The 13626-nt window shown below is 57.5% G+C and overlaps 1 protein-coding gene across 1 annotated transcript in view; it reads left to right on the top strand.

The window, feature by feature from the left end:
- Positions 1–426: 426 nt before the first annotated feature.
- ADAP1 (ArfGAP with dual PH domains 1) overlaps positions 427–13626 on the top strand; it is a 51075-nt gene continuing 37875 nt past the window's right edge. Inside the window, exon 1 of the mRNA XM_063091515.1 lies at positions 427–508. Coding sequence (XP_062947585.1) covers positions 427–508 — 82 coding nt within the window. The remainder of the gene's footprint in view (positions 509–13626) is intronic.

Genomic DNA, 13626 nt, shown 5'->3' with positions numbered 1-13626 from the left:
CCGGCGTGTCCGGGGACATTGCGCCTGGGCAGGTGGGACGCTGCGCGTGAATGGGGGGTGGGCAGCGGGGAGACTTCGCTGGGCGGGTCCCCCGGGGCGCACGGGCTGGGGGCGCTCAGGCGGGCGCGGGAGGAGGCCGCTCGCCCGCCCGCGCCGCTGGGGGCCGCCCGCGGGCCGTGCCGGTCAGAGCGCGCCGTGCGCCCGGGGCCCCGCGCCGGCACACGAGCGGCAGCCGCGGCGGCAACACGAGCGGCGGCGGCGGAGCCGGAGCCGGGGCGGCAGGAATGCGGAACCGGCGCGAGGGCTGAGGCAGCCCGGGATGGCGCAGGGGCAGCGGCGGCGGACGGCCTGCGCGGGGCCCTAGCGAGCCCGGCGGACGCTCCCGGGCCCGGCCCTGGCATCGGCATCGCGGGCTGCATCGCGGCCATGGCCAAGGAGCAGCGGAGGGCGGTCCTGGAGCTGCTGCAGCGGCCCGAGAACGCGCGCTGCGCCGACTGCGGCGCCCCGGGTAGGTTTGGGCCGGGTGGATGCGCCCGGGATAGGTGCGGGCCTGGGTAGGTGCGGGTCCGGGTGGCTGCCGGCTCGGCTCGCGTGGGTGAGGGTCCAGGTGGATGCGGGCCGGGTGCGGTGCAGGCCCATATGTGTGCGGGCTGGGCCCTGGGGACTGGGAGTGGTACCGCAGGCGCCTCCGGGGATGGGGGCTCTGGCCTCCTGGCTCGTTTTGTGCTCGGGTGGGGCGCGGGCCCGACGGCACCTACGGGGACCCTGGGCCCCCCGGCTGGCCGGGCTGGAAGGTGCCTCCCCACGGGCCCCCTGCCTGCTGCTGTGCCACCTCCTCCCCTCCCCCGCCGGTGCGTGTCTCGCTGTCACCCGCGGACCGCCAGCCGCGTTGCGAAACCTCGGGCCCTGAGCGCAAGGAAAGAGGAAATCGTGGCCGGCGGCTGGCTTCAGGGAAAGAACAGAGGAGCCGGCCTGAGGGTTTGCGCGGGTGGGTGTGGGGGGTCCACCTGGCTCCCTGGCTCCCTGGAGGTGACGTCATGCTCCCCCTACCAGGAGTCACCCTCTTGCAGCAGGCTCGGAGCAGAGGGAGGAAGCCCTGCCCAACCTCCCCAGACTCTGTGAGGAGAGGGTATCCCTGCCAACTCCCTGCACCTAGCTGCTCTGGGGCAGGTGGCCAGGACAGGTGAGGCAGGGGAACAGGTGGCCCCAGAGAGAGGCCCTCAGTCCACCTGCTGCCCTTTTCTCCCAGCTGGGCATCTTCCAGATCTGGTGCCTTGGTGGCCCCTGGTCTGGGGTGATTTCTAAGGCTCCAGAGTCCAAGGAGGTACTTCCTCACCCTTCCTGAGGCTACTTGTCTTGTGATTGGCTGTAAAATGCATGGCTGTCAGACCAGCCCTGACCTGCTCCTGAACTGGCAGACCCAGGCTGGTCCTGACTGTGAGGTGAGGAGCAGGCAGGAAAAGCCCCCAGAGGCCACTGGCTCAGGGGCTGTCCTCCAGGCACACCAGGAATTTGGAGGCTCCTTGCCTGAGCCCTTCAGAACAAGCCTAACTCACCTAGGTCCCCAGGGAAGGAGGTGGGCAGACCTTGCATTTGTTCCCTGAGAAACTGGTTCGAGGCATGTAGTCTCTGGACATCCTGAAAACAGGACCTAGTTCCCTGCTCTCACCCCTTCCCCACCCTCTGGGCTGGGAGGGGTCTCTGACAGCTTGAGGTCCTGGGAGTCTGCTGGTCAGCCGAAGGTTGGCCCTGAGAGGCCACACCAGTAGCATGAGTGTCCCAGAGGGAAGGCAGTGACAGGCATTTCTGGTAAGCCCAGCAGGGCCGAGGTAGCCTTTCCCCCGCCCTCCTGAGGCAGGGCAGCCGCAGGGCTCTTGCTAATGGTGCAGGGGGTGGGTCACCTCACTTCTGTGCACTGCCCCTGCCAGCTGGGCCACCTCACCCCAGACTCTCCCCACCTCACTCTCCAGGACCTGTATTTCCACTTGTTCAGGAAAGCAGGCCGTGCCAGAGAGAGGCAGGTGAGAAAGGGCAATCAGCTTGTCCAGCTCTCAGGGTTGGCCCCGGGGAGCTGTGGCCAGGGGGAGGGGAGCCAAGCTTGTCACTGTCTCTCTCGTTTCTGGCCACACTGCCAAGAAGAGGCTTCTCTGAACATAAAGCCACTCTGCAGCCACCCTCTAGGCCTCCCAGCCTGGCAGGAGGAAGAGGGGACTTCCTTGGCCTGTCGGGCCCTGCAGTGACCCCTTCCCTCCCAGCCCACCCACTCAGCTTCCATCTTGGCCCCTCAGTCTAGGGCCCTGGCCACGCTCAGCTTTGGAGCACAGCCTCGGCTCTCCCAGTGCCCAGCACTTCCTGGCATTAGGCCAGACCTCTGGTTTTTCAAAATTGGTCCATGACATCAGCACCTTGTTTCATCTGTCCAGCAGCCTGTGGAGCAGGAAAGCTATGGGGGATTGCTCCCACTTTATAGCTGGGAAACTGAGGCCTTGAAAACTTGAGCTGTTTTGAGGGACATGGTGCCCCAAAGGCAGAGCAGGTCTCCTGATGCTCACTGTGCCTAGGTGTCCCCTCCCAGCTTTGCCCCAGGGCTGTGGTCATGTTGTGGAGCAGGAAATGTCAGGAGGCAGGGGGCAGCTGTGGGGACATCCCCCCCCCGATGGCCCCCATGGGATGCTCACTCAGGTTCTCTGCTTCTTGGCTGAGGCTAGGCTGGTCTATTCCTGTTCTGTGCTGCTGTGGGTGCATCTGGGACCTCCTGTCTCTGCTGTGGCCTGGATGGGGGACAAGGGGCCACTCTGGTGTTGATGGGGGTTGGGGATGGACAGCATGTTCTGTTGTCATCAGAACACCATCATGTGGACTGGCTCATGGCTGCTGTTCCCAGCCATGCTTGTGTGAGCAAGGCATCCTGAGGGTGAGGGGCCCCATGGCATCTGCTTTGGCAACAGGACATCAGGGCAGGCCCAGGCCGCCTCTGACCACCAGGCCTGGGGGTTCCAGGGTAGACTTGGGCAGACTCCCCCTCCCCACTCCTGCTGGCCATATGAAGGCTCCTGGGAAGGAGGCAGCCTGGGGGTCTCTGTGGCCCCCACAGAAGCTCCTCTGACGCTCTCCCCTTTATCTGTCCCAGTGGTGGACTCCTCCAACCTTGCTCGTGGGGCCCCATCCATCACCACCCAGAGAGACTTTTCTCATCACAGGTCTGGGCGGGTGGGTGCATGGGCTTGGGTCCATTCTCCTGTATACCTGGCGGCGGTCTCCATAATGGGTGGGAGTTGGGGGAGAGAGGAGGTACCTCTATGCTTTCCCTAAGCTGCCTACCTAATTGGAAAAAATGACAGATTCTCCTTTTTGAGAGTCAGGTTGTCCAATGCCCCAGAAGGACATTAGCTCTTTAATTGGGTTGGGGTGTGGGTGATAATTCTATGGTCACCTGGGTGTCTGAATCGCCCGGAGCACCAGGTAAAACCAACAGTCCAGGAGCTCCTTGGGCCTTCCAGCTCCGGAGGTCTGGCTCAAGGAGGAAATCTTTGTTTCTAACAAGACTGATCATTTGGGGCCATCACTTGGGGACCCTGGTGGTTCAGGGGTTGCTTGTTCACTCCATGCCTGGACCTGAGGCCCCCAGCCAAATCCAGGCTCTGGGGTGACCCCAGGACTCAGGGATGACCGGGTATGAGTGACCCTGGGGCCAGTCCAGGACTGAAGTACATGCCTGCAAGGCCCATGGGTTAAACTCAGGCTGCAGGCTCCTCACTCAACCCTGGGAGGCTTCAGGGCAGAGGTGACGTTTCAGAAATTGCTGGTAGCGGGGGCAGAAGCACTTTGGCAGGGAGGAGTTTTAGGAATTTGGCCTAGTTTGGGAGAGGGTCCTATGGGCCGGTGGGTGGGTGGCAGGGGGCTGCTGGGTGGTGGGTTGGGCAACCCACCCCTCCCCTTCCTGGAACAGCAGCCCACCTGGTTTTTGTTTTTGTTTTTATTGTGATAAAATATATATATAACATAAAATTTACCCTTTTAGCCACTTTAAGGGTACACTGGAGTGGCATTAAGTACATTCACACTGTTGTGCAGCCATCACCAATGCCCATCTCCAGAACTTGTTCATCTTCCCAAGCTGACACTCTGTCCCCATTGGACAACAGCCCCCAACTCCCCCTCCCCAGCCCCTGGCACCCACCATTCTACTTTCTGTCTCTATGAATCTGAGTCCTCTAGGGACTTCATATAAGTGGAATCATACAGTATGAGGGGTCTTCAAAAAGTTCATGGAAAGATTTGTATTATCTTTTAATTCCATTTTTCCATGAAATTTTTGAAGTCCCTTTGTGTCTGGCTTATTTCACTTACCATAATGTCCTCGAGGTTCATCCATGTGTAGCACATGTTAGAGTTTCCTTCCTTTTTAAGGCTAAAAAATATTCCAGTGTGCGTATAGACCGTATTTTGTTCATCAGCTCACCTGTAGATGCACACCTGGGTTGCTTCCATCTTCTGGTTATTGTAAACAATGCTGCTATGAACGCAGGTGTGCAAATACTTCTTGGAGACCCTGCTTTTGATTATTTTGGGTATATACCCAGGAGTGGAATTGCTGGATCCCGTGGTAATTGCATATTTAACTGTTTGAGGAGCCACCAGACTGTTTTCCCCTACCTGGTTTTGAGCTCAAGCCACAGGTAAAGGACTCATGTGCCTGCCCACCCCATGGCCAGGTATGGAGGGTTGGTGCTGCAGCAAGTTGGCTCTCAGGGCTGGGAGGAGCCGGAGGTCTTTCCCTCTGCCCGCGTGCTTGGTGGCCCTCAGGCCTTACCATCCTTCCTCACCTCCCTCCTAGACTGAACTTCTCTCCCCAGCATCACTATTAGAATGTACAGGCGCCCATCTGTGGTGCATGCTGAGGTTATCCCACAGTGGACTCCCTGAGCTGCTGGGCTGGGTGGTGGCACCAGCTGGCTTCTACCTGCAGGTAGGTGCTGTGAGCTGGGCCTATGCTCTGGATGTACCTCAGATAGGGGGTGACACTGCCTCATGCCCAGGCCCTATACTGCTAGACCACTGCCAACTTTAGATTTAGGGGCATTTTCTAAGCCCTTGCTGTGCACCAGGTACCTGCCAGGCAGGTTCATTTACTTATTCTCTATCACCTGTGAGGTGGCTGCATGAGCCTATTTCACAATGAAATAGTGCTTGGAAATAGGAAGGGACTTTGGCAGGGTCCAAGGGAGGCAGAGGCGGCAGGTGGCAGTGTGGCTGGGGTTGTATGTGCCTGGGAGGCAGACCTGGGCCTTCAGTTGGTGCCCACCCTGAGTTCCAACAGGCGTGGCACCTTTCTCCAGTGCATGTGCACTGAGTGCCTTGCTGTGTGCAGTGCCCAGGTTCAGGGCCAGATGGGTCTCTGCTCCATAGTCTAGTGAGGGAAGACAGACACAGAGAAGTGACTGCACACACAGACAGAGGAGGCAGGAGGTGATCGGTGCTGTGGTGGAATAAGAAATGCAAGGGTGACGGCAGTGCATGGCCATGCTGCTGAGACTGGTCAGAGAAGATGACGTTCCAGCTGAGACCTGAATGTTGAAAAGGAGCTGGCCTTGCAAAAGTCTGGAGGAAGAACATTCTGGACTGTTGGAACAGCTAGTCCAAGGGACCTGGGTCCAGGCCTGGCTGGGTTGAGGAGCAGGAAGAAGGCCAGTTGAACCCAGCGGGAGGCTCGGGAACAACAGGAAGGAGGTGTCATGCCATGCAAGGGTCTATGATTTTGAGATCTCCTGGGCTGCAGAGGTGGAGGATGGGATGGAGAGGCTCCCAAGGGAGGGAGGTGGCTCAAGGAGAAGATGGGCCCTGGGCCCTGAGCACGCCCAATGGTCAGAAATGGAACCAGCAGGAGTTCTGGCCAAGATAATGGAATAGACAGTCCCCAGCGTCACTCTCTCCCACAAATCAACCAATTTACAACTATAAAAATGTAACAACAGCCAAGCTGAGGCTGCTAGAGCTCAAGGAAAGAGGAGAGACCTACAGAGTTCATGAAGGGGGAGAAACCACGATGAGAGAAAGAAAAAGCTGCTCTGAGCATTTCGGGCCACAGCCACTTTAAGGCTGGAGCTGCTGAGTGCACAGAGCAGGAGCCAGCAGAAGCTGCAGCTGTGCCCTTCAGATGGAGTTGCTTGGAGGTGGCAGGGGAGAAGAGGGCCTTGGTGGCCACCAGGACAGCAAGACCACTAATAGGGTTGCCTTGGACCCATGCAGGAGCAAGGAGCCAGAACAGCTGAAAAAGGGGAGCCATTCAGAGGCCGATGAGTCATTGCAAGGGACTGATGCAGGGCCTGTCCCATGGGAAATGTTTGGGCAGTGGGGGAGACGGACCCACCAGGAGAACACTGGGGCACAGCAAGGACAGCTGATCCAACCCCCAATCAGCACAGGACCACTCAGAGGAGAATGGTCTGGAATGCAGAATTGCATGGGGTGCAGTTCGATGAAAAAACTCAGGCCCAGATCAGAATTTCTACACAACCCAGGTGCACTAGGTCTCTGGAGAACTGGAAGTACCTATAAGGTCAACCATTAAACCCTGAGCTGCACAAAAAGCCTTCCCTAGGGAAACAGCAGCAAAGAAGTTAGCTCAACCACACAGCTCAAGTACTGGTTCCCACAGGAAGTTTCCCCATTTTAGAAGTAAGCAAAGGACAAAAAATTAGTTCCAGCCCAGGCACACTACCAGCGCCTCGTGGCCCCACCTGGGGGGCCCAGAGTATAGAGCCAGGGACAGGACCCTCCGCCCACAACCAGGCACACTGCCTTCACCAAGCAGCATGCCAAAAACATCACCTCCATGTGGGTGGCCCACCACAGCCACCACAGTAACCACGGCTGCCACAAAAGTGGCTAGATGCCACAACCACCACGCGGATGGTCCACCAGCCACTGGAGTGCACTGACACAAGGAGAGTCACCAGCAGAGACCAAAGAAAAGAAGAGGATGTCTCTCTCCACAAAGCCCATTCCAGAGTGACAGAAGAAGCATCTGCTCTATGATAATATTGGGGGACCTGAACACACCTGTCAGCTTTGGACATGTCATCTAGGCAATAAATCAAGAGAGTAACCATTACTCTTTCAGAAGGAGAGAAGAAATCTAAGGTTATTAGTGTTGGGGGGAGGAGGGGAGATAGGGAGAGATTGGACAAGGGGCATAAATAATTAGTACAATTTGTAACAGTATACGTGCTAGTAATATTGATTTGATTAATATATGTCAACATTGAATCCCCAAAATATGTACAATCAATTATGATTCAATAAAAAAAAAAAAAGAAAGAAAGAAAGAAATGGAACCAGCAAAGGAGACTGAGGAGGAACAGCATGGAGATTGGAGGAGACCCAAAAGAGCACAGAACCTCACATGCCAAGTGAGGAAAGTGCTTTCAGGAAGGGAGCCTGCGGGCTGGGAGGTGGGTCAGCAGAGAGCACCAAGTGTCACAGGGTCGTGGGCTGTCGTGCCCATGACAGCAAGGCGGAAGGGCTGGTGGGAGCTGGTGGCAGCAGGTGCACAGGCATTTTGAGGCATTCTGCTGAGAGAGGGAGCAGAGGCCTACGCGGAGGGCACACAGGAGGCCCACGGAGCCATTGCTGCTGCTTCCTCCATGAGGAACGAGGCCAGGGCAGTGGCCAGGGGCAGGTACCTTGCAGGGGAAAGGACAGGGCTCGACAAGGCCGTTTCAAGGAGTAAGAATGTACTGGGAGGATATAGCTGAATCATGGGACGCTGTCTAGAACTACACCAAGTGCCTTCTACATGGCCGTGTGTCTTTCTCTAGAACATTCTGCTCTGGGGCACAGGCTCCGGTGGATGGAGAGGTGGTTCATGGAGGGTCATGGAGAATGAGAGTCAATAAGCGGGAGTGAGGGTCAGAGAGAGGGCACAGCTGGAAGGAGAGTGTGGCGTGATTGGCGATGACTAGGTTTGGGGTGTGGGTGGGGAGTAGCTGGGAGTCAGGCTGTTGTCCAGAAGGTGACTGGTGGGAGGCGCATGAGGAGGCAGCCACCCACGCTGAGGGGAGAGGGTGGGAGTGACAGGCTGGCAGGGGGCTGCAGGGGCAGCCGTGTGCTTGGCGTGGAGTGGGGGAAACAAGCAGGCTGGCAGGGTCAGAGCAGAGTGGGGCAGACGGGGTTAGAGGTAACAGTCGGAGACCATGCAGGGCCTTGGAGATCACTGTGAGGGCCTGGCTTTTACTCCAGGTAAGGTGGGAGCCATGGGAGGCATGTGAGCAGAGGAGTCTTCCCAGCCACTGGAAGTGTCACAGGGTCGTGGGCTGACGGGGTAAATGTGAAGGTGTTTGCTTTGCAGGATTGCAGACCACAGTGACAGTGGCTTGGTCTAGGGTGGTAGCAGTGGGTGTCGGGTGAAGGGTCAAATCCTGGATCTATTTTGAAAGGAAAGGATGAGATGCTATTTGCTGAGATGGGGAAAATGGTGGAGAAGCAAGTGTGGGGACCAGGAGCTCGGTCTGCAATGTCTAGATTGAGAAGTCGCTGTCAGATCTCCGAGGTGTAGAGACATGAGCCTGTAGCTGAGGAAGGCTCTGGAGGAAAGAGGCTGGAGGCAGGAATGGGGGGTGGGCGGGGCACATCAGCATATAAATATTCCTTTCTCTTTCTCTTTTTTTAAAAATTGAGTGATAAAATAATCACTTAAAAGTGAAAATTTAGTAGAATTTAGAATATTCACAATATTGTATAACTGCCATCTCTACCTAGTTCCAAAAATATGGTTTTTACAGCCAAAAGGCCCAATGAGATGCAGAGGAGTGAGCCCCGTGGAGAGGACCATGTGGGAGTGGAGGAGTCGCAGGGGGTGGCAGCGCGTGGGGAGGGCGGGCCCTGGGTTGGACGTCGCTGATCTGGGAGGACCAGGAATCACCCATCAGGTTTAGTGCCGCAGAGGCCATGGTGACTCTGATGGGAGTGTGGGGGGGAGCAGTGACCATGAGAGATGGGGGGCGAGCCTAGGAAGGTGGCTGGGAGGGGCGATGTGGGGTCAAGAGAGAGATTTTGAAATGTGGAGCATGTTTGGGTGTGAGTGGGGGAATGTGCTTGAAGGAGGCCCCTGGCCAGGTGGAAGGGAGGGCATCTGGATCTGGAGGGAGGCCCCACACAGGTGGGCCCCGTGCTCTCAGTGCAGTGGGAAGAGGTGGGAGAGGGGCTGGGGACTGAGCAGAGAGGAGAGGGTGTGCCTCTCACTCCCCCATGCAGGGTGCTGCAGATGCTGGCCGAGCTTGTCTACTGTGTGCAAGGTACGCCCTTGCTGTGGGACCCATCGGTGCCCAGAAGCAGCACGGCTGCCCTAGTGGAGCTTAGATCCCAGCAGGGGACACAGAGGGTCAGCAAGGTACACAGAAGACCAGATGACACAGCGTGCTGGGAGGGCAGCCAGTGAACAGGGCCTGGAGCTCCGCACGGGGCGGGGTGCTCTGTGCCTAGGGAGCAGCCATGCATGTGCCCCACCTCATGAGACCCCTGGAGACCATGTGACTGTGGGGGGAAGGGGTGGACACGGAAGCTGAGAACTGGCAGGCCGAGCCCCTGCCCAGGGAGAGCCCGTCCCGCCCAGGGCCCCACCCTGCCGCCTCAGCTGCCCAGCGCTGGGAAGGGCAAAGGTCTATGGAGCCAGGCCGCTGTTCCACAGACAAGTTCCACTGCTCACCTTCTCCCCCTGCCTGGGCCTTGGCCAAGAGGGACGCGCCTGCTCCAACTGGCTCAGCCCCAGGGTGTGCCTCACCTGCCTAGGTGCCTCAGATCAGCTCCCGGAAATGGTGAGGGGCTGAGTCACCTCGGGGTGGCCAAGGCAGGGCAGAACTGGGGCAGACAGAGGGCAGATGCAACTGAGGAGGGAGGAAGCAGGCAACTTTGGGCAGAGTCTCAGGGAAGACAGGGCAGCTGCTGGAGACAGTGCCCGGCAGAGCCTCAGGCCTGTCCCCCACCTCACTGGGGGCCTCCACCCTCTCCTCCACACCGGCCCGTGCCCTTGGCCACCCCTCGGGCCCAGGTGCACCTGTTGGCCTCATGGCCTGTCCTGGGTAGAACACAGGCCTAGAAGCTGACTCTGGGCCACTGGGCAGGAGTTCAGGAGTCCTGAGTGCTTAAAAGCAGTCCAGAGAGGTGGCAGGGCAGGCTCTGCCCAGGCATGTCTGTTTGGTCCTGCAGCCCCTGGCCCCACAGGGAGGGGCACCCAGAGTGGAGCCCGGCCTTCAGGAGAGGCTCTCCTGCGCAGGTCTAAGGGGTCCTGTGGGGGTATCCAGCCAGCTCTCCTCGCGCTGCGGGGCCCTCTTCCCACCCTGAGGGTCTCAGAGGCTGGGCAGCTTCCGTGTATGTGTGGGCACCCCCGCTCCTTGTACCTCTCTTCGCTCTGATGGGTTTGTGGGGAGGGTGTGCACATGTGGGCAGGCCTGGCTGCGCCTGGCAGCCTGAGAAGGAAGCTGCCCAGCCCAGCCCCGGCCCCTCTTCCCTGGGCCCTCCCTGCCAGTCTTTGTCCCTACTGGAAGTTGGGGTCTCCAGCTCCTCATCTTCCCTCTCCTCCGTGAGCCCATTCTGGAGGGCATGGGCACACTGTCAGGATTTCCTGCAGATGGACCCAGAGGCTTTTTAGGGGAGGATGAGAGTGGGGATCAAGCAAATTACTGGCTAGCTGCAATGCAGGCTCAGTCCAGGAACAGTTCATCGTGAGTCAACTCGATGCACACAGAAGTGGCCATCGGGAGCTGGCCCTGGGGTGGGCGCTGGTGCATCCAGAGCCGGACTGGGCACACCCAGTCAGGGACTCTGCCTTCTGTTTTGGTGGCTTCAAGGGCTGATGTGGCAGTCACTCTTCCAGAGGCCAGAAGTCTTAAATGTTGCTCAGAGTCACCTACCGAGTCACCTACCAGGGCTTTCTTCTCACAGGGTGTGAAGACTTCTTTAAAGGAGGAACTTTGGCTGGCTGGTTAGCTCAGTTGGTGTAGAGCATGGTGCTGATAACACCAAGGTCCAGGGTTTGATCCCTGTACCTGTCAGCTGCCAACAAAACAAAACAGGGACTCCACCGAAAAGCCTTCCACGACCCAGGGCAGGACCCTGGGGGTGGGCTTGAGAGCAGGGATGTGAGTCCTGAGAGCAGCAGGAGGCTGGTGTGGCCCCTGGCTGATGGGAGTGGGGTGGGGGGGCGCATCGGGGCTGGACTCCATCCTTCTGCCGTTAGGATCTTTGAGGCGATTTACAGGGGAGAGGGGCGGCTTGCGCACAAGTCACTGATAAGCGACTGCTTCATAGGGTGCTCTGGGTCTGTTGCATGCTGGACACCGGCAGGAGCCACCCAGTGCCCGCTTGCTCCAAGGCAAAACTGTGGACAGATGACTTAAGTCCTCTTTGATCAGAGGTGACATTTGAGCTGAATCTTTGCTAGGAACAGAGCCCTGAGACAATGCCTTGGAATCTTTAGCCTGATGTTCGGGGTGAAACAGAAGGACCCATCACTTGATCGCGTTCCTCCCACTGTCCGGCCTGTGCACACGCCTTTCCCACCGCCCGGACCTCGCCGCTCTAGCCTTGGTTACTTCCCGTGCACCCTTAGCGCTCAAGGCGCCTCTCTCCGGGAAGGCCTCCCCGCTGCCCTGCCGGCTCCCCGGGCACCATCCACCTCTCCTGGGGCCTTTCCTTTGGTGCAGTGAAGTGCTCTTTTGTATGACTGGGGCTGAAGGCCTGTCTCCTGCCCGGGCTGTGAGCTCCCCCAGGCAGAAGCCCATTAGCCTGGCACTGAGTGACACTGGAGAATGTTTGGAAAAGAGAAAGGCAGGTGGAGGCTGGGCTTTTTGGTCAATACATCTCTTTCAAAATGTCTTTCTGCCTCTTCCACACCAGTCCCGGGGGAGCCCAAGAGGAGGAGGCTGGAGGGAAATGGGCACTTTGCCTCCTCTGGGGATCAGAGGGATTCCTCGTCATCCTGGGGCCCTGAGCCCCTCAGCCTGGGGCTCTCTGCTCACCCTGAAGGCTGATGGTGCTGAGTCTAGAGCCTCCCTGGGTGGGAATCCCAGCTGTGCTTAGCCTGTTGCATGTCACCAGCCTGGTCACTTCACCTCCCCAAGCCTGAAGTTTAGAATCCTAAACCCCGTGAGACCCCACCTTGAGGCGACAGAACTGAGAGAGACTTCCTCCTTCAAAGCCCCCGCACTTCCCTTATGCATTTTGCTCCTGTAAGGGCCAAGACTAAAGTGGGACATCTTGCTCAGGTGTTGATAACACCAAGGTCCAGGGTTCGATTCCTATACCAGCCAATACAAAAAAAAAAAAAAAAATTGGGGGGGGGGCGTGACATCTTTCTCCTAATGGACCTTAACTGGTACTGGGGAGCCCTGCCGTTCCTGGGGGTGGGGGGAGGGCTGGGCCACAGGTGGGCAGAGGTCCTGCCTGCTGACTAGACCAGATGGCCCAGCCTCCACCCCTAGGTTCCTGTCTTCCCTCACCTGCCCAGTCCTCAGCCAGCCCCAGGCCCACACTTCCAGGAAGGAGGTGTGGGTGTAGGCTCTGAGAGACAAGGGACAAAGATCAAATCTCAGCTCTGCTGCTGCTGTGTGGCCCCTCACCTCAAAGGGTCACTGTGGGGATGGAGTGAGACCATGTGGTCAAGCACTGGCCCCCGGTGAGTGCTCACCACACAAGTGGAAGAGGAGAGGGGTCTGTCTGGCCCTTGAGGAGGCAGACGGAAGAGGAGGAGGAGGGGCGCTGGCTTCTTCCAGCCACTGCTGCGGGTGTGAGGACCTGGAGGATGCTTGTGAATTGGGGACCAGCCCTGTGGTCCCTGCGGCTTTGACTGGGCAGTGCAGTAGTACCCACTGCTTCCTCCACTAAAACCAGGCCTCCACCAAACCGAGGCCTCTGTATTGGCCCAAGAGTTCCCGGCACCCAGATGCCAGCTTCCTCCTCCTCTTGAGAGGAGAGCCTGGATGCCCCCCGGGTCTGGGAGAGGGTCCCTGCTAGCCTCCCAGAGCTGAGCACATGGGGGAGGGAGGGAGGGAGGCCAGCCCTGATTTTCCTGCTTCTCCAGCCTGTTGGGATAGAGTTGGGGTTGTAGACACACTAACTTCCTTTTAAAGTTTTCCTTTATTGAATTGTAATTTACATACAGTAAAATGCACCCATTTTAAGCGTAGAGTTGGAAGAAGTAGCTACAATCACAGTTCATGTATAGACAGACCATTTTCATCATGCCACAAAGATCTCCCCGGGCCCCTTGGCAGTCAGGCCCACCACCCTCTCCCCCATGACTGATGATGTGATCTGTCACTCATATAACTTCTTTGGTCACGTATCTGTTCAAATCTTTTGCCTATTTTTGTGATTGTGGTTTTTTTTTCTTATTACTGAAATTATAATATTATATAATTATAATTATATAATTATAATATATAGATATGTAAGATTATAATATTACAATAGTTCTTTATGTGCTATGGATACAAATCCTTTATCAGGTGTATGATTTGCAAATGTTTTCTCGCAGTGTGGCTTGTCTTCCATTCCCTCAACAGTGTCTTTCAAAGAGTAGATTTTTTTTTATTCTGATGAAGCTGATCTCCCTCCCCTCCACCCCAA

Source organism: Cynocephalus volans, chromosome 3 (assembly GCF_027409185.1).
Source record: "Cynocephalus volans isolate mCynVol1 chromosome 3, mCynVol1.pri, whole genome shotgun sequence".
NCBI lineage: Eukaryota > Metazoa > Chordata > Mammalia > Dermoptera > Cynocephalidae > Cynocephalus > Cynocephalus volans.
This window is presented reverse-complemented; position numbering and strand designations above follow the sequence as displayed.